General features: G+C 38.8%; 1 protein-coding gene across 1 annotated transcript in view; it reads right to left on the bottom strand.

Annotated features, from left to right (window-relative positions):
* Positions 1 to 20,779: 20,779 nt before the first annotated feature.
* LURAP1L (leucine rich adaptor protein 1 like) overlaps positions 20,780 to 24,437 on the bottom strand; it is a 53,052-nt gene continuing 49,394 nt past the window's right edge. Inside the window, exon 3 of the mRNA XM_042964474.1 lies at positions 20,780 to 21,348. Coding sequence (XP_042820408.1) covers positions 20,974 to 21,348 — 375 coding nt within the window. The 3' untranslated portion in view covers positions 20,780 to 20,973. The remainder of the gene's footprint in view (positions 21,349 to 24,437) is intronic.

Raw genomic sequence — 24,437 nt, 5'->3', positions numbered from 1 at the left:
GGCGCCCCTCCATTTATCTTAAATTGAGAACTCATCAGCCTTCCTTTGCATATGTTCTCTTTCTCTTGACAACTTTTTTAAAACTTTTTTTAATGTTTATTCATTTTTGAGAGAGAGAGACAGAGCGAGACACAGAGTCCGAAGCAGGCTCCAGGCTCTGAGCTGTCAGCACAGAGCCTGATGAGGGGCTCAAACTCACAAACTGTGAGATTGGGACCTGAGCCGAGGTCAGATGCTTAACTGACTGAGCCACCCAGGTGCACAGGTAGCATCACATTTTAATTGATAAAACCCCACATAGCTCAGCTTCTGAGTTTCTTACATACGTAAATAAACATATTTTCCTCTTCACAAATTCAAGGAATTCTACTAGGTTCTGGGGATTAAAGTGAGGTTTTCAATTCTTTTGCGAGAATTTGATTCAGACTCAATCCCACCCTACACTAGAAACTAAAATAGCGGTTAACTTGGGAAGTTAAGAGAAGAAAGAAAGCAGGCATAAAGAGTGGGATATAGATACTCTCAACTGAGTGCTATTTCAGTGAGAACCATTTACCTAGTTTAGTTAAGAAACCCAGCAGGGCCACACATGAACAATGTACAAATCAAAAAGGTAATTGTGCCAGGCTAAGAAGTAAAGCACATAATTATAAAATCGAATTATACCAAATCAAATTAGAAACTTGTTTTGAAACTAACTAAACAACATTAAAAGTCTTTCTGGAAAATGACTAGTGGGTGAGATATTTTTTCTGGTATTAATCATATCATACGTACTCACTGAGTGTCTATAATGCATTTGACACTACATGAAACAGATTCATTAATTCTTAGTTCTGATAGAAAACAGTCCTAAGTGCTGATAGCTTTGACTAGTTGTTTAAAAGTCTTTTCGTGGGTGGGGGTCAGATATTCCTTTGTGAAAATCTCAGCGTGAAACCAACACCTTAGGTTTCAGTAATAGCTGGTTACCTTATCTAGTTTTCATGAACCTGTAGCATTTGCAAGAGAATCTTGATTTTTAGAATATTTCATACAGAAGACTTTCAAACGAATCATGGACATCGCAATCAGCAAACAATAAATGATTGATAAGGGCTTCCTCTGAGAGCCGCCTTTTATGGAATAGTGCAGAACCATGTCAGAAGTAAAGCAGGAGGTGTGTTCTCTAAATTTTGTGAAGGATTTTCAGTTAGATACTGCTGTCTGATTTACTCCTCACGCAGTTTTCAAAGAGAACTTTTCCACAGAATGCCCGAGGAAACGGTTTTGCAAAGGATCATGTAGTTTCTCAGTAGAATCTTCACCTTGAAACCAGTTCAGTTGACTATGACCCTGAAGAACTTCGCAGTAGAGCACGGGAACCTCACGCTTACAATGGCGTGAACTTGACATTTCCGAAAATAAACTTAACGCTTAATCCATAGAAATCTAACCTATAAAAATAAAATTAAATAATGTATGTGAAAATGCTTTACAAACTATAAAACAGTAGAGACATTCATTTCTATACATGAATCCGTGATCAAGATATCAACATATGACACTAAGAATCTAACAGTCTTCATACTTAAAACAGCCTTTTAGAATAGATATTGCAGGGGCACCGGGGTGGCTCAGTCAGTGGAGTGTCCAACTCTTGACTTGGTTCAGGTTTTAATCCCAGGGTCATTGAATTGAGCCTTATGTGGGCTCTGCATGGAGCCTGCTTCAGATTCTCTCTCTTTCCCTCTGCCCCTCTCCCTCACTCGTGCTCTCTCTCTCTCTCTCTCTCTCACTCACTCTCTCTTTAAAATACAGTAGATATTGCAAGTTATTTTTACCATTAGTATAGAAAATCATCTACTTAACCATAAACGAAATACCAATAAAAATGGGCAAAAAGTAAACAGTCTAGTCATAGAAGAAAAAATAAATGCCAGTTAGGATCAACAGATGCTCCACCACACTAAATATTGGGGAAACAGAAAAAAATAACAGTTGAAAATATTTTTTAAACTAAATAAGTAAAGTTTAAAAAGTAATGTAATATCTAAAAATAGTGAAGGTGTTGAAAAATGGACTCGTTGGGGTGCCTGTGTGGCTCAGTTAAGTGCATCTGACTCTTGGTCTTGGCTCAGGTCTTCATCTCAGGGTTATGAGTTCAAGTCCCACACTGGGCTCTGTGCTGGGCTTGAATTCTACTTAAAAAAAAATTTTTTTTAAGGACTCTTAAATAAATATTAATTAGTTGGTATACCTTAGTTTATCTTTATTTTTAAAAAATGTTTATTTTTGAGAGAGAGAGAGAGAGAGAGAGAGAGAGAGGCAGAATGTGAGTGGGAGAGGGGCAGAAAGAGAGGAAGACAGAATCTGAAGCAGGCTCAAGGCTCTGAGCTGTCAGCGCAGAGCCCAACACGGGGCTCGAACTCACAAGTCGTGAGATCATGACCTGAGCCTAAGTCAAGAGTTGGACACTTAACGGGCTGAACCACCCAGGCACCCCTGCCTTAGTTTATGTTTAATTTAAAAAATGTAACTGCCATGTTAAAGTGTTTCGTAGTAAAAATGGAAAAAAATACCACAAAAATGAATAAGATAAATTTCAGATATGCATATATTCCTTTAGAAAGTTGCAATCATTCTTCATAAAAAGTTCGAGTATTTGTCACTTTATATTTCATGAAATATTTTATTTTACTGTGTAAACTTCAAATTATTGTTAATAATAGTTCTATTAATGATTGTATCAATATCATTTCCAGTGCATACAGTATTAGCATTTTCCCAATTGCTAGATATTTAAGTTATTTCTACCTCACTAGTTTAACTAATGTCTTGATAAACATTTGTGTATTTATGGCTTTTTCCTCCTTTGGGATTACCTCTTATATGTTTTGCTCTCAAAACTTTTAAATTTAAATACTTTCAAATTGTAAAGAATAATACAACCTTACTTGTATATAAGCAATTTATGTATACCAATATATTTTTGAAGGTTTGGGGAATTTAAGAAGCAAAATAAAACCTTATTTTTGGTCATTATTTAATAAGTACTAAAATTACTTTCTATTTTGTTAACTGAGTTCCTCTTTTTTGAAAATTTTATGTCATTTATTTATTGGAGCACTGATGATTTTCTTTCTAATTATATTCTTTTTTATCATTCCATTTGCAGCAATTATATTTGTCAATCTATTTTTTTCTGAATTTCAGAACTTTTAAGTGTTACATATAAAATTTTTCATTAAGATCTGATTTTCATCTCAATATGTTTAAATTTTAAGACATTTTCTTCTCTAGCTCTCATGGTTATTTCAAAAATCAGCACTCTAATACACATGGGATTTATTTTGGTTTATAGTATGAGCTGTAGGTCTGAAACAGATTTTTGTCTTAAAATTCTTAACATGTTACCTCAGTGTCATTGATTAAATAAACTATTTCCCTATTGTTTTCATGTTTCTTTTATAAATATTAAATCTTTATGTATAATTTTATCTATTCTATTCCAGGAGATCTTTTTTCTTATATCAGCAACACATTGTCTTAATTATTATAGTTCTAAAAAAATAATTGTGTGGTAGGGATTTTTTTTTTCCTTTTATTCTTCCTTTACTGAATATATTCATCCATATTTTTCCCAGTCTTCTCCCTAGATGAAAATTAGAGTGGATTCTTTTTTTTTTTTTTCTTCTTCTACAGCCACCTATATTACCATCTTATTTAGCTCCATAAACTAATTGGAAAAATTTATGCATTTAAAATATCTTTCTATTTTCCCAAGTTTTATATCATATCTTTCTGAAAGGTTCATAGTTTCTTGGGCTTTGTTTTGTCCAGGTAGATCAAATCATTTCTCATGAATATAATGCTTTTTTTTTTTTTTAATATATGAAATTTACTGTCAAATTGGTTTCCATACAACACCCAGTGCTCATCCCAAAAGGTGCCCTCCTCAATACCCATCCCCCACCCTCCCCTCCCTCCCACCCCCCATCAACCCTCAGTTTGTTCTCAGTTTTTAAGAGTCTCTTATGCTTTGGCTCTCTCCCACTCTAACCTCTTTTTTTTTTTTTTCCTTCCCCTCCCCCATGGGTTTCTGTTAAGTTTCTCAGGATCCACATAAGAGTGAAACCATATTGTATCTGTCTTTCTCTGTATGGCTTATTTCACTTAGCATCACACTCTCCAGTTCCATCCACGTTGCTACAAAAGGCCATATTTCATTCTTTCTCATTGCCACGTAGTATTCCATTGTGTATATAAACCACAATTTCTTTATCCATTCATCAGTTGATGGACATTTAGGCTCTTTCCATAATTTGGCTATTGTTGAGAGTGCCGCTATAAACATTGGGGTACAAGTGCCCCTATGCATCAGTACTCCCGTATCCCTTGGATAAATTCCTAGCAGTGCTATTGCTGGGTCATAGGGTAGGTCTATTTTTAATTTTCTGAGGAAGCTCCACACTGCTTTCCAGAGCGGCTGCACCAATTTGCATTCCCACCAACAGTGCAAGAGGGTTCCCGTTTCTCCACATCCTCTCCAGCATCTATAGTCTCCTGATTTGTTCATTTTGGCCACTCTGAGTGGCGTGAGGTGGTATCTGAGTGTGGTTTTGATTTGTATTTCCCTGATAAGGAGCGATGTTGAACATCTTTTCATGTGCCTGTTGGCCATCTGGATGTCTTCTTTAGAGAAGTGTCTATTCATGTTTTCTGCCCATTTCTTCACTGGGTTATTTGTTTTTCGGGTGTGGAGTTTGGTGAGCTCTTTATAGATTTTGGATACTAGCCCTTTGTCCGATATGTCATTTATGAATATAATTCTCAACTATTTTATATATTTTTCCTTATTGTGAATGGTATCTCTTGCCCCATCTCTCAGATGATATTATTTTAAAACATTGAATTATTCATTTTACTAACTCTTATTAATTTAAAATTTTTAATATGGCAATTTTGGCTTCTCTTTGAGAGACAGAGTGAGTGAGCAAGGGAAGGGCAGAGAGAGAGGGAGGCAGAAAATCCCAAGCAGGCTCTGTGTTGTCAACTCGAGTCCAATGCTAGGCTCAATCTTAGGAACTGTGAGATCATGACCTGAGCCAAAATCAAGAGTGGGTGCCCAACCGACTGGGAAACCAACTGGCCACCCAACCATTCTAATATGTTGATGGTACAAATGGTAATGGTAATGATAATATGTTGATGGTATGAATACTTCCTTCTAATGATTTTAATGGCTGAGAAATTACTTTTATTTATTTGTCAGGGCTTAAAAACAAAGTCAACTAATTTACTTCTAGAACTATCTGTTGAACACCTACTGAGAATGAATATTATAAATTATATAACCTTATAGGCAATCAGGAGCTGAATGTTTGTGACTCCATCTTCAAAATGCTTATACAAACATACACTCATGTACACATATACTCACATCATATAGCAAATTCTTAAGTAACAAGACATGTAGTATGTTCAGTGCATACTACTGGTTTATGGAAAAGCTGACTGCCACCTGGAAAAGATAGATCTTCAAAGATAAATGGAAGAATTAGGGTGTCTGTTTGGCTCAGTAGGTAGACCATACAGTTCTTGATCTTGGGGTTGTCAGTTTGAGCCCCAGGTTGGGGGTATGCATTACTGAAAAAATAAAAATAAATAAAAAAATAAACAAAGATGAATGAATTTGGGTGGATAGAGCGCAGAAGGAAAGGAATTCTTGAGCACGAAGAAGAAAAGGCAAAGGCATGAATAGAGTACTCTCAAGGCATATTCTGAAAATAGGCAGATCCATGTTCAAGGAGAGAACAGGTGGTTTGTTTGACTTTCCGTGGCTCATTTATCTAGCTTGACTCACTCATGACCCATGCCTTTGCTGGTCTCTAGAACTGCCTAATCTCTTGGATAGTGGGTGAGAGTTTACCCATTTGAACCCACACCTCTCTCCCTGGTTTCCTTTGTCAAAAGGTCGCATACTTTTAGCTTGGTATCTTGATTAACTCTCTAATGTGGCCTCTTTCTGTTTATCTCCCTGGCCTCTGGACCTTGGCTGTTGGGCCTGATTTGTAGTAACTTTTGGCAATTTTTTATCATTGACTTTACTTTTGAATTTTATTGTTAAGAAAATCTTCAATGAAGATTTTATCATGTGGTTTATCCTTAGATCTTTATGATGTTTTTTAGTCTTTTTGCTCCTCCTGTTGGGAAGAAAGAATGCCCTTACATTGTAAAGCTAATACTGGGCAGATAAAGCTGTAGGTTTGAAGTATAAAATGAGGACACGATTTGCAATAGAAGGCTCTTAAAGGGAGTATGTTAGAGTACAGAACTACAGAATAACTATGATGAAAGGGAAGTGTTTTTTTCTTAAAGTTTATATTTGTTTTGAGAGACAGGGCATGATCAGGGAAGGGGCAAAGAGAGAGATGGGGAGAGAAAGAGAGAGAGACAGACAGACAGACAGAGAGAATCCCAAGCAGGCTCTGCGCTGTTAGTGTGGAGCCCAATGCAGTGAACCATGAGATCATGACCTGAGCCGAAGTCAAGAGTCGGACACTTCGCTGACTAAGCCTACCAGGTGCCCCACAAGGGAAGTTTTAAGTAAAACATGTTTTATAGTTATTTGTTCAAAATTAAGCTGTGTGAAATATGAAATTGGGTAGACTTTTATAGTTAGGAACTCAAGCCTCTGCAAGAATATGGAAGTATTGGCTTCATTAAAGAAAGGGATCACAGTATTTATTTAAAAGTAAAGTGTTTAACTTAAAGCAAACCTAATAATTTCCAGTTGCCAAATCACAACGACACCAGCAATGAATAATTTAGATTTCACTGTAGCATTCTTAAGATATAATCTTGTGGAGGGGCGCCTGGGTGGCTCAGTCGGTTAAGCATCCGACTTCAGCTCAGGTCACGATCTCACGGTCCGTGAGTACGAGCCCCGCGTCGGGCTCTGGGCTGATGGCTCAGAGCCTGGAGCCTGCTTCTGATTCTGTGTCTCCCTCTCTCTCTCTGCCCCTCCCCTGTTCATGCTCTGTCTCTCTCTGTCTCAAAAATAAATAAACGTTAAAAAAAAATTAAAAAAAAAAAGATATAATCTTGTGGAGAAAAGTCCATATGATTTGTTTTTCTTTTCCAAGTTTGTGAGCAAAACCTTGAAAGTGAGTTCTTAAGGCTTTCAAAACCTCTGAGTTCATACATGTTACTTATCAAACCTAGTAACCTCAAATCAAAAATGAAGGACTTTTTTTATGGTGATATTTTCATTTTTTTTTTCCAAAATAGCATTCAGCAGGCCCAACCTGCGTAACTTTGCAAGTTCTTTGAGAGACCTAGGGTTTTATGTTTCTGCATTAGTCTGCCATCTTAGAATGCGCTAGATGAGATTTCAGCCATTTTTATAGACCTGTCAGTGTTTTGGAATTTGGGTGTATTTGCATTGTGACTCTCATTAACTCAAGAGGAAGCCTCTAGTCATCAAGGTGATAAGGACTTTCACTCTAACGGCAGGCAAATAGATTTTTTTAAACAACAGTTTGTCCTGCTAGCAAATACTTTTAACCTAACATCATGCCAGAGAAACTCCACAAGAATTTGAATGTTCCAAAGTTCTACAAGTGGCAACAAATTTGGAAGAAGGTAGAGTCTTGATACAGTTTTGATAAATCACTTGGTAAACTTCTACTGACTTAAAATGATCTCTTTGTTAAATGGCATCTCGGACTATAAATGATATCGCCAGCCATCATTTTTCACCTATTATCTTCTCACTGATTTCACAAACCTAGTAGGAAAAGTAGGTCAGGTTTGGTTAGATTTTTAACTCTACTCTTATTTATATTGGCTGTGTTTTTCAGTCTGTAATAAATCTACCAAAGTAAGTCATCATTTATCTGGTATTATATCTGTAAGGGACCTAAAAGAAGAAAGAGACATACTACATAAATACTTTTCCCCCCATTATTTTAAACATAGCTCCAAGTGAAATTTGTGACAGTAAATTAACAAGGCTTTTAGAAAATCTTGACATCTGAAGAATTCTTTATGAACCTTCGTTGGTTTCCAGAAGCTAAATTTGAGAAGACTGAATCTGAATTTAGCGCCTTCTCATTATTCTGAAAATTTGACTGTTACTCTAAAGCATGTACCACTATAAAGCCAAACACTTGTTTTTCTTTTTAAAAGATCCCCAGATTTATTAGCTACATTATGTTGACCCTGAGGACAGAAGAAAAACAACTGTGTTTAGTTTCCTTAATTCACTTCTGGCACTGTGTGTTAATGGTCCTAAAATACAAGTTGTAATTTTAATGCGTTTTCTTGCAAGAGTTTCACAATGGCCATAGGAAATGAGGATGTACGAATCTCAAAATATTCTGAGTTCAAGAATGGTTTATATAAACAGTTCAGAGTCAGCAAAAGCTTTTCCAGAAACCCCTGTCAACTTTCTACTTACAGCTTATTGACCAAAATTTTGTTTCCTAGCCATGACTGACTACAAGGGTGTTGGCGACAAGTATAACTATTTAACCTCCACAGTCTCTTTGGAGGAGGTAGTCAATAGAAGAAGTTGGTTAGAAACTGCTATTGGATTGGTCTTTCAATGCTATGTATACCTAAATTATTTGCAAGATGATGGGCCAGTCTTCATTTCTTTCTTCTTATATATAAAAGAGGGGCGCCTGGGTGGCTCAGTCGGTTAAGCGTCCGACTTCGGCTCAGGTCATGATCTCGCGGCCCGTGGGTTCAAGCCCCGCGTCAGGCTCTGTGCTGACAGCTCAGAGCCTGGAGCCTGTTTCACATTCTGTGTCTCCCTCTTTCTCTGACCCTCCCCTGTTCATGCTCTCTCTCTGTCTCAAAAATAAATAAATGTAAAAAAAAAAAAATTTCAAATAGATTCCCTTACTTCATTACTTATTGTAATAACAGTGACGTTATTTATTAAGCATTTCCCTGTACTAGGTAGTATATCAAGCACTTTCCAAATGTGAGCTAATTGTCCAGCAATTCTGTGAGTCAGGTTCCATTATGCCCATTTTACAAATGAGAAAACTGAGATACCAAGAAGCAAAGTTACTTATTTCAAGTGTGCGCATCTTCTGATTGGCAGAACAGAGGCACTCTGTGACAGGGGACTTCACACTTTAAACCACGCCTTAATTATAGGTTAATTACAATGACATTTCACTCCTTAAATGTCTTTTTCCTTTTTACGTTACATTATTTATATTTCATTTTATTTTTTTAAGTTTATTTATTTGTTTTGAGAGAGAGGGAGAGAGCGTAAGTGAGGGAGAGAGAAGGAGAGAGAATCCCAAGTAAGCTCCATGCTGTCAGCACAGAGCCTGACACAGGGCATGGACTCATGAACCATGAGATTATGACCTGAACCGAAATCAACAGTCTAACGCTCACGTATAACTGCATGTATATACATATTTTATGTAAAATATTTTAAATATTTTAAAAATATTTTATTTACTTTTGAGAGAGAGGGAGAGAGAAAGAGAGAGAGAGAGCACAAGCAGGGGAGGGGCAGAGAGAGAGAGGGAGACATAGAATCTGAAGCAGGCTCCAGGCTCTGAGCTGTCAGCACAGAGCCTGATGCAGGCTCGAAGTCCTGAACTGTGAGATCACGACCTGAGCTGAAGTCAGCTGCTACTGATGGAGTACCCAAGCACCCCCTACATTATTTATATTTTAAATGGAATTCATTATTTTTGTTTGTTTTGGATCAAAAACCTTGAGCCACTCACTCTTTGTGGCAAGTGTGCATCAGGTCATTTTCTGAAACATAATTTGAAAAGACAACTTGGCCATGTTGTCTAGCATATAGTACAAGTTGCCCAAGAATGTCTCATTTTCCTTATTTGCAGAATGAGGGATTATTTTACATGTCCTTCAGCAGATCTTGGAAAACTAATACCATATAATCACTGAATTTTTTAATGTTTATTTATTTTTGAGAGAGAGAGAGAAAGAGAGAGAGCAGGGGAGGGGAAGAGAGAGAGGGAGACGAAGAATCCTAAGTAGGCTCCAGGCTCCAAGCTGTCAGCACAGAGCCCCACGCGGGGTTCAAACTCATGAACCTCAAGATCATGACCTGAGCGGAAGACGGATGCTTAACTGACTGAACACCCAGGCACCCCCATATAATCTCTGCATTCAAAAAAAAAAATTAGGTCTTTTAGGGCCCAGTGCAGTTCAATTTTTATGGTGGACAAAATTTTCTGATTGCTCAAGAGAGTCATTGCTAATAAGTTTGCAAAGAATCTTCAGTAAAAAATGTGAAGATAATGCTTTGAGGACAAGGCAAAGTGACAAGAAGCTGGAATCCATCAACACTAAAAGGAGTGAAAGATGTTATGACTTTTCACATATATTCTTTTGCATGAAAGGGAAAAATGCAGAGTGGACCACTAGAGCTGTCTTTGATTTATAGGTGGATTTGGGTGATGTAAAAATAATTGCAGTAAATTACTCTGAGGAGAATCTAAAATCATCAAGAATGCAGCATTTATCGGTACATGATCCCTCATTAGTAAAGAATGAAATAATGCAGGCTCTGACAATTCTTTCTCCCACATTGGACAAACGGGCCCTGTGCATGATGTTAATGACTTGAAAGAATGCCAACTTCGGGCAATGTTTGGAATTTAACTAGCACTCATAAATACAGGTAGATGTGATATGATCCCAGCACTGCCTCTGGTTTGACTTGACCAGACCTTAGGTTAAGCATGCTACACAACAATCATTCAGAATGATAGGTGAGGAGATTTGAAAGAGTGTTGCTTAGTGTTTAATGGGAATACTTTCCTAAACATTTAGGCAATGATAACAGTGATTACATAGGCATCGTGTAAGATTGATGCGTTAGTCAATAAAATCCAAATAGCAACTATGTCCTGCTCGGCAGGGAATTCAAACGTTGTGCAAAACCAATTCTGTCTACTTTCTTCTCTCTCCTTCTATCACGCCCCTACTGCATTTCCACACTTACCCAGAGAAATCCTTCTTCTTGGCAAAACTGGACTCAAAAAGCACGATATTGGGCCATTGCAAAACTATGTTGGCTGTAAGTATGACTATGCTGACAAAGTTTCTCTTGGTTCATCTCAGGTCAGGAAAAGCCACTTTGACTTAAGTAAAATATTTTCGTGCTATAATCTGCATGCTGTAAGAATTGGAGTCTATAAAGCTTAAGTTAGTGTCTAAAATCTGACCATTACTATTTGAATGAACTTGAGTCGTTTATGTGGAGATTTCCTAGGATTGAGATAGCATGGGGTTGCTGCCATATTCAAGGTCATCAGACTCCTCCAGCAGAATAGTGTTCTCAATTACATCTAATGCAGCTCCTGATATTCAGTATCTGGTATTAATCACGGAAATAGGTATTTTCATTCACTTTTGTATTTATGTTGGCTGTGTTCAATAACTCTATCCTTTGGAATAGGTAACATATAAGTGCTATGTTAGCAAGGAATCTATTAACAAACTCTAAGTCATCAATTTATTAGCATTATCTTTTTTAAATGTTTATTTATTTTTGAGAGAGAGAGAGAGAGAGAGAGAGAGAGAGAGAGAGAGAAAGAGGGCACGGGTGGAAGATGGGCAGTGAGAGGAAGACAGAGGATCTGAAACAGGTTCTGTACTGACAGCTGAGAGGCTGAGGTGGGGCTCAAATTTACAAACAGTGAGATCATGACCTGAGCTGAAGTTGGACGCTTAACCAGGTGAGCCACCCAGGTGCACCTAGCATTGTTTTAAATGGTTCTCTTGGAAAATTGTCCAGGACAAGAACATAAGTTAATCTTGGTAAGGTTTATGCAGAGATAATTTTATTAAAGTATCTCTCTTAATAATTAATAAAAGAAACCTAAGATATGGTTTTAACATTTCCCAAATATATAGTTTACTGATTGTTAGAAGGTGAGGGGGACAGTAAAGTATCCCACAACCTGAGAAGGCAAGTTGAGACGAGAAAACAAAGCAGGTGACTCCATGCAATTTTCAGTCTTATTTAGTAACTTATTGATGGGGGTGGGTGGGGGGTGGCGTAGATCTGGTGGAAGATGATCCACGGCAACTGAATGGTTGTTGTCCTCAAAGTCCAGAGCTTAGTCTACAGATTTTCTAGAGCAAGGGAACACACAGAAGGGCATTACCATGAGATCAAAGTGTTTACATGCACCTCAGAGGGTCTGCATGCTCCTAATTGACAGCTCACCTATAATTAGACTTTGTGGGGCACCACTTCTGTGTCAGGAAGCAGAAAGATTATGTTACCCCTAATAGATTCGTGGGAAACCAAAATAGGCTTCCCTCCATCCTAGTGGGCATCCCTTGGTGGACATTTCTAAGGTATGGATATTAATCTCCAAGTGGCCTGGAAACATGCATCCCTAAGAGAAGTCTTGAGGGAGCACAAACAAGATGGAGGGCCAGGAATGGAGTCAGTATTGTCAGCACTCCTACAGTGATTTTGCGATAATTCAGTGATGCCTCTTTCCCTATTAGACCATGCTTTTTATTTTTTCCTAAAAAAAAAAAAAGGTTTTATTTATTTATTTTGAGAGAGAGAAGGGGGAAGGACAGAGAGAGCGGAAGAGAGAGAGAATTCCAAGCAAGCTCCATACTGTCAGCACAGAGCCTGATGTGGGGCTTGAACTCATGAACAGTGAGATCATGATCTCAGCCAAAACCAAGAGCCTGTTGCTCAACCAACTGAGCCACCCAGGCACCCTGACCATGCTTCTTATTTGACAACTATCATACTGTATTATAGTTATCTTCATTCTTCCTTAATTATATGTTCCATATGGGCAAGAAATATGACTTTTCAATATTAATGGCTAAAAATATTTTACAAAATGTTGGATTCCTTGCCTGTGGTTCAGGTGGTATTTAAAATATAGAGAAAAAGAGGCGCTGTTACTGGTTACAAATGCACTTTATTGAAACTAATAAGTATAAGTACTTTTTAAATATCCATTTTGACAATACAGAAAGTGTATATGAAGCTCAAAGGCTCCTCAAACAAATGACCATCAAGTGGTAAACACTTCACGATGATTGATAACTTTGAAGGATCCATAAGAATCATTGGAGAAATAAGCAAGTGACAATTACAATCTTGTAGAAATTAAAATATGTAGTTTTACAAGATGGATGATCTCCCAGTTGCTCGGTGTGCCAGAGAGGAGATTATAGTGCATACAACTGATCAGTCCACGCAATATGATTCAACTCACCCTCCTAAGTGTTTTTGTGCTTCTCAGGAAGAGAGGACTTTCAGGGATTCCTCCTAGAGTGGAGATTGATAGTGGTGTAACTTTAGCTGTTAGGAGCGCAGGCATATTTACAGTAGACTTCAGGTTTACTTACAAAGTCAGAAGGAATGGGAGTTTTGGGCCACATAAATTGTCTTAAGACATGATTTGTGAAAAATGTGGCCAGGTGGTCAGATCTTAATGTACTCACTTTCTTATCTTTTAGCCCAGAACTCCTCCTTGTCCAGATTTCTACTTTTTTCTCTGGTAGTAAAAAACAAAAAAAACACAGAACTAGAGCAGAGAGAAAGGCTTAGGTGGAGGCAGTGTATTATTGAGGTAACAAAAGGTAACATAGTCATAGGTTTAAAGATTAAGAGGGATCTTTGATTAGGATGACTCTCTTGGGGGAGAGGGTATTGCACTGCATACCAAAGTTGACTCTGGCCCCCCATAATGCACGTCCATCTTATGTGCAAACTACGTTCACCCCATCCAACATTTGCAAATGCCTCAACTCATACAGCATCAACTTTGAGTCCAAATTCTCTTTTAAATCTCATCACCTCCAAAGTCCCCCATTTCCTTACCTAAATCATCTAAATCAGGTAAGGGTGAGGCTCTGGGGATAATCTCTTCTAAGGCACAATTCCTCTCCATGTTGAAGCCTGTGAAACTCAAGAAACAAGTTATCTGTTCCCCAAATGCAGTGGTGGGACAGGCAGAGGAAACCGGAGCAGACATTTCAGTTCACAAAAGGAGAAAAGGGAAGGAAGGATACCAGTCCTAGGGAATTTATTATTTTTATTTTTATTTATTTTTAAATTTTTGACGGAGAAAGAGACAGAGCACAAGTGGGGAGAGGGGCAGAGAGAGAGGGAGACACAGAATCCGAAGCAGGCTCCAGGCTCCGAGCCGTCAGCACGGAGCCCTACGTGGGGCTCGAACCCACTAACCGTGAGATCATGACCTGAGCCTAAGTCGGACGCTCAACCGACTGAGCCACCCAGGCGCCCCAGTCCTAGGGAATTTAAAAATGCAGTTGAGACGCTAACATTGGCCCTAAGAATAACCCTCTATAGTTTTCAGCTCTGCCCTTTGGGTTGATGACTCATTCCGCTGAGGTTGCACCTCCACCCTTGGAGTCACCCCCACCCCCCTCTTTTTTTCAATGTCAAAGATAGCATGTATTTGTAGCTGAAGAGTTTTACCAGCCTGTCTTCTGCCTATGGAATTATGGGAACTCTACAGCCTTTTTTCATTTGGACCTCTCTGTCGCCTTCAGTCCAAACTGGCAGTATTTCTGCTGGCATGAAGTTACTATGAACTTCATCAGTCTCCTATGTAGGTCACAAGGATTCGCTCCATTAGAAAAGAAGCCCCTTCCACGGGCCTTTCTTAGATAACCTCATCTCTAGTTTTGGCTTCTGCTGAAATGGTGGAGGTGGATCCATGAGTCACAGGCCTAATCTCTTCGAGGAAGACGTCTCTTTGTGACTGAATATGTTGACCTTTTGTCCCTTCTGAGGCACTAGAAGATGGTTGTCTAGTCACACTCTTGGCCATCTTTCCAGAACGCTCTTGACAGTGAATCTTGCGGTTTTAGAGTCTTCTGCAATCTGGATAGCTGAGAATTTCCCATTTCATCAAGTCCTGGTTCCTTTTTTATTTATTTCTTCCCCCTTCCCCCTTCTCTTCCCTCCTGCAATTTATTATAAGAAGCAAGAAGAAACCAAGCCCTATTTTCAACACTGAGAATTTCCTCAGAAAAACCCAAGTCCATCACTTACAAATTCTGCTTTCCATGTAACTGTAGGACACAGTTCCACTCAACTTTCTGCCACTATATAACAAGAATTCTCTTTCTTCCAACTTCCAATATGTTTTTCATTTCCTTTTGAGCCTTTACCAGCAGTGCATTTACTATCCTTACTACCGTTAGTCAGCTTAATGATGATTTAAGTATTCTCTAAGACAATATAGATTTTCTCTCCTATGCTCCTCATTTCCTTCTGAGTCTTTATTAGCAGAGTCATTAAAATTCATCTTTTTACTAACAGTCTGTTCAAAGCAGGCATGGCTTTTCTAACATGCTCCCCAGAGTGGTCCAGTTCCTACCCTTTCCTCAATTCCAAGGCCACTTCCACTTTTTTAGGCATTTGTTACAGTAACATTTCATTCCACTTCCAATTACCAAGATTTGCAGTAATTTGCTGCTGTAATAAATTACTGTAAATTTAGTGGCTTAAAATCCTAATTTATTGTCTTACAGTTCTGGACATCAGACATTCAAAATGGGTCTTACTTGTCTAAAATCAAGATGTCAACAGGGCTCTAAGGGCATATCTATTCTTTGGTCTTTTTCAGCTTCTAGAAGCTTCTCGCACTTTTTTTCTCATGACCCTTCTACTCTCACAGCCAGAAGTTTAATGTCCTCATACTTTTCCCTCTGACACTTCCGCCTTACTCTTATAAGGACCCTTATAATTACATGGGGTCCACTCAGATAATCTAGGGTCATCTTTCCACCTCAAAATGCTTCACTTAATTACATCTGCAATGTCCCTTTTCCCATGTAAGGCGTTCACAGGTTCCAGGGATTAGGCCATGGACGTCTCGGAGGGTGGGGCATTACATTTCCTTCCAGAGAAACATACTATAAAAATGAGTTCCTTGAAAGCAGAATTCATACCTTCCTCCTTTCTCTATCATCAGAACCTAGTACAATCATGTTCCAGCACCTAGAAGGCACCCAGCAAATGTTTTTAATTGCTTTAATCAAGAAAAATATGTATTTGGTATCTGCTATGTGACAGACACTCTTTTAGGTGGTTGGGAGAAATAGTGAACAAAACACAGTTCTTATTCTTACAGGCCTTATATTCTAGTGTGGAGAAGCAGAAAGTACATGCCAAAACTATGTATTAAGTGATGATATGAAGAAAAACAAACCAGGATAAGGACAGAATGTGTATGTAAGAAGTCCTCTCAGAAAGGATGCCATTTGACTAGAGACCAAAAAGAACTGGAGAAACAAGATTTATGAGTATTTGGGAGAAGAATATTTATTTATTTATTTATTTTTTTAAATTTTTTTTTTCAACGTTTTTTATTTATTTTTGGGACAGAGAGAGACGGAGCATGAACGGGGGAGGGGCAGAGAGAGAGGGAGACACAGAATCGGAAACAGGCTCCAGGCTCCGAGCCATCAGCCCAGAGCCTGACGCGGGGCTCGAACTCACGGACCGCGAGATCGTGACCTGGCTGAAGTCGGACGCTTAACCGACTGCGCCACCCAGGCGCCCTGGGAGAAGAATATTTAAAAAAATAATGTTTTATATTATTTTTGAGAGAGAGAGAGAGAGAGAGAGAATGAGCACGGGAGGGGCAGAGAGAGACACACAAAGAACTTGAAGCAGGCTCCAGGCTCTGAGCCGTCAGCACAGAGCCCCATCCAGGACTCAAACCCACTAACTGTGAGATCATGACCTGAGCTGAAGTCAGATGCTTAACTGACTGAGCCACTCAGGTGTCCCTGGAAAAGTATTTTAGAAAGATGGAAGATAGGTGCAAAGATTCTGATTTAGGAACGTGGCTTGGATTTTGAGTTTTTAAGGATAGTAAGAATACAAATGAGGGTCACAATGAGAGAGGGAGAAAATAGTATCAGATGAAGTCAGACAGGTAGAAAGGTGACAGAATGCATAGGATTTTGTAGTCTGTGGTAAATATTTGGATTATACACAAGGAGAGAAATGGAGGTACATTTCAGGGTTGGAACAGAGGCTAGTAAATATCTGACTTGTATCTGAAAAGATTAATCTGGTTGCTGTGTTGAATACCAACTGTGGAAAGGTTAACGGTGGAAGCAAGGAAACAAGACAGGGCTATTGGAATAGACCCAGGAAGAAGTGATGGTGATTTGGATTAGTCTGGTAATAGTAGTAGGGGTAAGAATGTGTAGTCCATTCTGGACACATTTTTAAGGTGGGGCTTGTATGATTTGCGTGATGGATTGGATGTGGTGTGAGAGAAAGAATGCAATTATCTTTCTTGGATTTGGCTGAGCATTTGATGAGTGGAGACACCATTTTCTGAACTGGAGAAGATTAGAAAATAAGAACAAAATCCCAGTTTTGTATATGTTGAGACTAATGCTTATCAGACATTAAGTCAAATTCTTATGGAGGCAGAGAGACATGGGAGACTTGAGTTCAGGAGAGAAACTGGGGCAAGAGATATTCTTTTGGGAATCTCAGTGCACGGATGCCATTTAAAGCTCTGGAACTGGGTGAAATTCCCAAGGGAGACATTTTAGAATAGAAGTGATACCAAGATTGAGAAAAGGGGCATTCGTGTGTTTGGAAGTCAGGAATATGAAAAGAAAACAGCAACAGAGTGTGCCAACAAGAAGGTAAGTGGGGGATGATGGGACCAAGGGAGAGTGATGTCCTGGAAGCCAAATGAAGAAAGTCTTTCTAGAAATGCATAATCTAATGTGTCATCTGCTGCTAAGGTATAAGATAAGGACCTCAAAACAACTATTTTTTGACAGAATGGAGGTAATTGTGTTTTGCTGGAGTTGGGGATACATTAAATGCCTGATTGAAGTTGTTCGTGGAGCTTCAAATGCCTTTATAATTTACCCAACAGCAAAGAATCCTTATTGCATTTCTAAGTGTTGACAAATACTTAACACTTTATGTTATGCAACTTGGGGCTGACTGGTAGTATAATTATTGGAGGTTTTTGAAGTTTAATTAAGGCTTCTAAGTTGGTCAGAACGCCTGGGCTTGCTCAGCCTGTAAAGCACGTGACTTGATCTTGGGGTCGTGAGTTCCAGCCCCATGTTGTATGTAAAGATCACTTAAAAAAAAATCAAAAAGTCTTCTAACTGGGTCATCTAGCATTTCTTTATTTGCAATACCCTTAAAATGTATTCTAAATTTTCAAACTTCCTTACCTCCAATTATCTCCTTCTCATTATAAGGCAGATGGTTCTATAAAATGGGGAGATTTATAGAACCAAGGACAGTTTCCATTTCTCTGGGAGAAGGCAGCTCAGTGCAGGCAGAATAGTTCACAAGGCATTTTTGCTTTAAATTTTTACCCCATTTTCTCATGATGCTGACATAGATCAAATATCAAATGCTCCAGGTCAGAGATTAGTTACGGGGATTCTTTAGTTAAAAATGCATTCATTCTTTTGAAACAAATAAATATGTTAGTAATTAATGTTGTTTGTATATTTTCCTCCACTTAGTAAAATCAACAATCAAAACATTGTTGGCTTCGTAGGACTCTAATATTTAAATCATAGACTTTATAATTGGTACATTTTGCAAAAAAAAAAAAAATCAATAGGAACACATACATACAGTATATAAAGCACATACAGTAGTGAAACTCATAGAGCCAAAAAAATTCTCGAGTATTCTGCCAGTGTTCATGACAGTTTCCCTTAAAATACAATGGATCAATGAAAACTATTCCACACACTTTTCCCATATTATACTCTTTTGCTTTTATAATATCCTTTCCACAGATGGGACACATATAGAGAGCATGGGATTGGCAAATAGCAGGGGAAACTGATTAGGAAGAGGAGGATGTGAAAGAAATTTGCCACATTTGATTTATAATCTGCAGGTATGATCGGAGGACAGAAATCACTGTTCATGTACCTGGCTTGTTCTAGGCAAATGCTGGCTTGTGATGGGGTGAGAATTTTCCCTTGATGCCTCTTATACCCTTGCTGTCTGCTTCCTTCTCTCTTACTGAGGATGTTCTTACAGTGCTAGACATCTGGTTACATATTTCATTACCCTCTGCTTGAACGCATCAGTCTTGGTTCTAAGGATGTTTCTCTGGTAGGTCATAATGAACATTCTCAGATTTTAATTGGGTAAATAATCTGTGCTGAAAACGGCTTGGTTTAATTCTAGGTTAAAACTGAACAGAATAGGCAATCAGCCAGCCTTTGCTAAGTTGAAAGTAAAAATAAGCAGGAAGGGGAAAATACATTAGTAACGGTTGGCATGTCAAATCCCCAATTCACCTGTAGGAACAAAACTGACTCTGGACATGTGAATTCAGGAAAGGGCTTAGAAAGATTAGTATTGGGAAATGTGGGTTCTCACTCATTGGAAAGAAAATATTGGTCTTTTTTTTTTTTTTTGGTAATGGGCTTATATTTGCTTTTTTATCCATAGTTTATTATTTAACTTCAATAGGTATCAAAGGGGCCATTGTTATTGTTATGGCTAAGAGACACTCAAGTTCAAATCCTAGTCTTGACACTTACTGGTGATTTGATCCAGTTACCTACCTTCCATGTGCCTCAGTTTCCTCAAATATAGAAAAGAGACAATTTTCACATCATGAGATTGTTGCGATGTGGATTATATCAAGTAATTTATGAAAAAAAGACTGGTGTAAAATATAGACCCTATAGATTTTAATTGGAAATGGAATAACATATGTTCTGGAAGCAAACAATACATTTGACAAGAGTGTAATAGTTATATATCAACAAAGGAAATTTGGGGAAACCATTTCTCAAGTATGGACATTTTTCAATTATAAATAGGAAGCCTTTTTGATTCATACTGTAAGGTGTTTAGTACAGAAACATATTTACAAAGAAAAGTTTGAAATCTCAATAATTCACTCATGAGGAATCATTAAGGTAAAAGAATGTGGAAGATTCATAACACACCAAAATGAAATGTTTGTTTACTACATGAGTTGTATTTTTGGATGTCATTTCAGAAAACTAAGAGATTATTTACTCCAGGATGACAGGATATATTAGACTTCATAAATGGTGATTCTAATTCCCACTTCATCCATCCATCCATCCATCCATCCATCCATATATGTGATTTATGTGTTTGTATATCATATCAGAATCACAAAACACCTATAAACAAATGTCAACAAAATCTCAAAATACAAGTTAGAACCTCTCTAATCACCTTCATGTATCTAACCTCAATTATTCTTTGAAATCTGGGAGAATCATATATATTATCACACAACTAAGCTTATATAGTTTGAGTTAGAGTCACTAAAGACAAAAGTACGATCCAAAGTATGAACTCAAAGTTGAAGTGAGCAGATTTCACAGAGTTGTGGCTTCCGAATAATTGCCACGTGGAAGTATGTGACTAGCTGTATTGTTTATTTTATACTAGGAAGTTTTTGCCTACAAATAATGCCTACGTTCGTTGCAACTCTTTTGTCCAACCTATGATACAAATCCTAATAAACTTCAGTATGTTCTGGAAAATGAAACTTTGAATTGTTTAAGCATACAAAGAACAAAATAAACTGTTGTCAGACTTTGGTTTATTGTAAAATTTAGCAAAGATTTATTTTTTGGTAATCCCTGACCCCTTGCTCTGAAAACAAAAGCAAAAACATAATTATTGCTTATTCTTTTTCCCCCTACTTTACTTGTGTCACTGTAAAGAAGGGAGAAAAATCATTGTAATAAATAAAAATAGAGATGTACGAGAGAAAGATCAATCAGTCCAGATAAGAAATATTAGGAGCAACAGAATTATCATCAAGCAGTTTCAAAATAAGCTTCTTTTAAAAAGGTTGTCATATATATATAAAAAAAAAAATCACACCAAAAAGATAGCAGCAGAGAAGAAGGATAAATACAAGTTAATTGCACACCAATCCCATGCAAAAAACTGGGTCATTAGCCAAAGCAGTAGTATTCAGAATCCAGTTTGGGGTGCTTGTGCAGTGCTTGTGAGTCCTCTATTATGGAGCTGTCACTGAATTGGTCCAAGTCTGATGGGGTCTGATGGCCTGGGACATCATCTGCCAGAGTGTCCAGAAAGCTCCCCACGGAGATGCCATCCAGCCCATCACTGCCATCATGCAGGCTATTGTAGCTGCCACGTAAGGAGGTGCTCTGACTCTCCAATAAACTGCACAGGCTGCCACTGAGACTGCTTCCTCGGCTGGTAATGGTGGCCTTCTCTTCAATCATCCACTTGATGGACTCAATGCTCTCGTTGATAACAAGCAACTGGCGCATGAGCCTCACATCTGTGGCTCTGAGGTTAACCTACGGGGAAGAGGGGGGAGACGAAAGACACGCCAGTTATTCTACCTGTTTTTAAAACGTGTATTTATTATTGAGAGACAGAGAGAGACAGAGCACGAGCATAGGAGGGGCAGAGAGAGGGGGAGACACAGATTCCGAAACAGGCTCCAGGCTCTGAGCTGTCAGCACAGAGCCCGATGTGGGGCCTGAACCCACGAACCGTGAGATCATGACCTGAGCCGAAGTCGGCCGCTCAACTGACTGAGCCACCCAGGCGCCCCATCTACATTTTTGAAAGACTCAAAATTCATTTGGATCCTGTCTTCTGCAGTCTATAACTTGCAATGCACAGAACAGAATACAAATTCACTCCATCTCAGGATCTTTGGAAATCTCCTGACCGATGGCAAAAGTCATAAACAACTCACTTCCTGCCAGATGCATCGGGTCCAAAGGGGACTGTAAAACTCCCACTGCATCCCTGGCCCTAACCAAGTTGCCTGGGAATACCATTTTGAATGTCAGGTTTTCTGCTCAGAAACACATCCTCTCTCTGGCCAGACTAATCACTTATCCATATTTACCTGGGGATATATATATATATATGTAGATGCTGTGAGGTGGGGAGAAGAGAAATGTGTCGAAATTAAGGAATCACTACCATTGTAGCAGCTCCTGGTTTTTGCGTGATAATGTACCAGACATCATTATGCAAGGTCCAACCTTCATTAATAGCAACCCGTTACCATAGATTATTTTTATCCCCATTATACAGATGAAGAAGCTGAAATCTACAGAAAAGAGTTAAGACTACAGAAAAGGTCTGCACTCTTTATAGCTATGTTGACAAATATATAGTACTAAATAATGCTTTTATTTTTAAGAACAAATTGCTTTAATATTCCTTGAATCCAAAAGGATGCCAACCAATACTGTTCCACTTTACAAGATGAAGCATACAGGTGTCTTCTATAGACCTGGTTACTTGCCTCAGACATGTCAGGGGAAGTCCCGCTCCAAATTGGTATATGAAAATCTGAGAAAGTTCTAGAACTTCCCTAGGTGCCTTCTAGGTGTGTAGTCCTAAACGACTTCAAAGAAATCTGTCTCACAGCACAAAGTAGAATTTCTTTATAGGTCCTACAGTTAAATGGGGGACATTCACTAATATCAAAAGTGTGGTGGTTCTGTAGAATATGGAAAGAGGTAGGCTGCACGAACTCTCATGATTGCCCCTATTCTAGTTGGAAGTGAAGAGACATAGCTCCCATAAAGATTCCAGTGCCTACATTAGGAGCCAGGAATACATTTGGCCACCAGAGGTCCTGGTCACATTCATTATGGTTTGAAATGGATTTCTGGTTTTGTTTTGTTTGTTTGTTTGTTTGTTTCAATTTGGGGTCATTAATCCAAAAGGCTGGGCCCTGATAATTCTTTCTGTCTTTTTTTTTTTTTTGATTTTTTTAATGTTTATTTATTTTTGGGGTCATTAATCTAAAAGGGTGGGCTTTGCTAATTCTTTCTTTTTTTTTTTAATTTTTTTAATGTTTATTTATTTTTGACAGAGAGAGACAGAGCATGAGCAGGGGAAGGGCAGAGAGAGAGCGAGACACAGAATCTGAAGCAGGCTCCAGGCTCTGAGCTGTCAGCACAGAGCCCGATGTGGGGCTCGAACTCACAGACTGCGAGATCACAACCTGAGCCGAAGTCGGACGCTCAACCGACTGAGCCACCCAGGCGCCCCGCTGATTCTTTTTTTAAGATACAAGGCTAATTCAGACTTGAATTAGGTTTCTAGAATTATTAAAGGCATTCAGTCATGAGTGACTCAAGCCTTAAGGGAGAAAGGAGCTATTGTCTTCAAATGTATGCATTCATATTATAAAAGTACTTCCTGGTTAGGAGTTAATCCATAACCGAAGGTGAACTTTGGATTGAGTGATTGTAGTGAACAAACATTAGGAGAGATGGAATGTCTATCAATGACTTCGAAGATGTGAGGTTACCAGTTATGTATGTATAAATACCAAAAAAGCATAAAGTACGATTTTAAACCCTTCATTTTGTGAGGATATTACATACAGTAACCAGGGTAACTTCCTTATCTTCTCTGAGAAAAGACCAAAACCAACTGTGTAGAAGGTAACAGTGACAATCATTCATCTCTGAGGTGTCCATGAACAGAAGAATGGAAACTGAGTACATTTTGAGAGGCTTTCCTGTCTTAGTGTCTCAGTGACACTGCTGTCTCAGTGACCTTGCAGCGGTGTTGTGTTGAGGAAGGAGGCTTTCTGGCGGTCTTCATGCTCATAATCACCCACACACCCCATGGGCCATCAAGATACTGTTCAGGTTACACGTGATACAACAGATATTTGTCAAGCAACAAATTGTCTAGGTCCGCTGAAGAGCCCAGAAACCCCATATGAGCCAAAGTCTTACAAAATTCTTCTGTTAGGCATCTGTAGCTGATGAAACATGCTGTGCCCGCTGTAGGCATGGTGCGACATAAATGGGACCGTTTCCCGTCAGCTCACCAAATGAGCCACAGCTGCATTTGTTCGCAGCCCCGCCCTGTCGCGTGAAAATGTTCTGGTCTTTTCCAGCTGCGGGTGTGTTCTCTGTTAGTCCCCTCCCTTGAACTACTTCTTCTCTTCCTCTTCAAATCCTCCCCATTCCTGAAGTCCTCTTCTTCTATCAAGCACTAAAGCTGAGTCCAGCCTCCTCTGCTGGCCCATGTAAGAAATGTCTTACAATTTTTCCATATCTTAACGTCTGACCTGAGGACTGATTTTTTTTTTTTAGAAATAGGCATAATGTTTTTAGAAGTAGGCCCCTGGGTGACGCAGTCAGTTATGTGCCCGACTCTTGATTTTGGCTCAGGTCCTGATCTCAAGGTTCATGGGATCGAGACCCGAGTCGAGCTCTTGTGCTGATAGCATGCGGAGCCTGGCTGGGATTCCCTCTCTTCCTCTTCCTTTGTCCCTCCCCCCCCCCCCCCCAATAAATAAACTTCAAAAAGAAAAAAGAAATAGGCATAATTTTAGATGTGTGAAAGTTCGGCTCTTAAGGCGGTAATAATGCACATTCCCAACAAATGTGTCACTCTG

The sequence above is a fragment of the Panthera tigris genome, chromosome D4 (genome assembly GCF_018350195.1).
Source record: "Panthera tigris isolate Pti1 chromosome D4, P.tigris_Pti1_mat1.1, whole genome shotgun sequence".
In the NCBI taxonomy this organism is placed as follows: Eukaryota; Metazoa; Chordata; class Mammalia; order Carnivora; family Felidae; genus Panthera; species Panthera tigris.
This window is presented reverse-complemented; position numbering and strand designations above follow the sequence as displayed.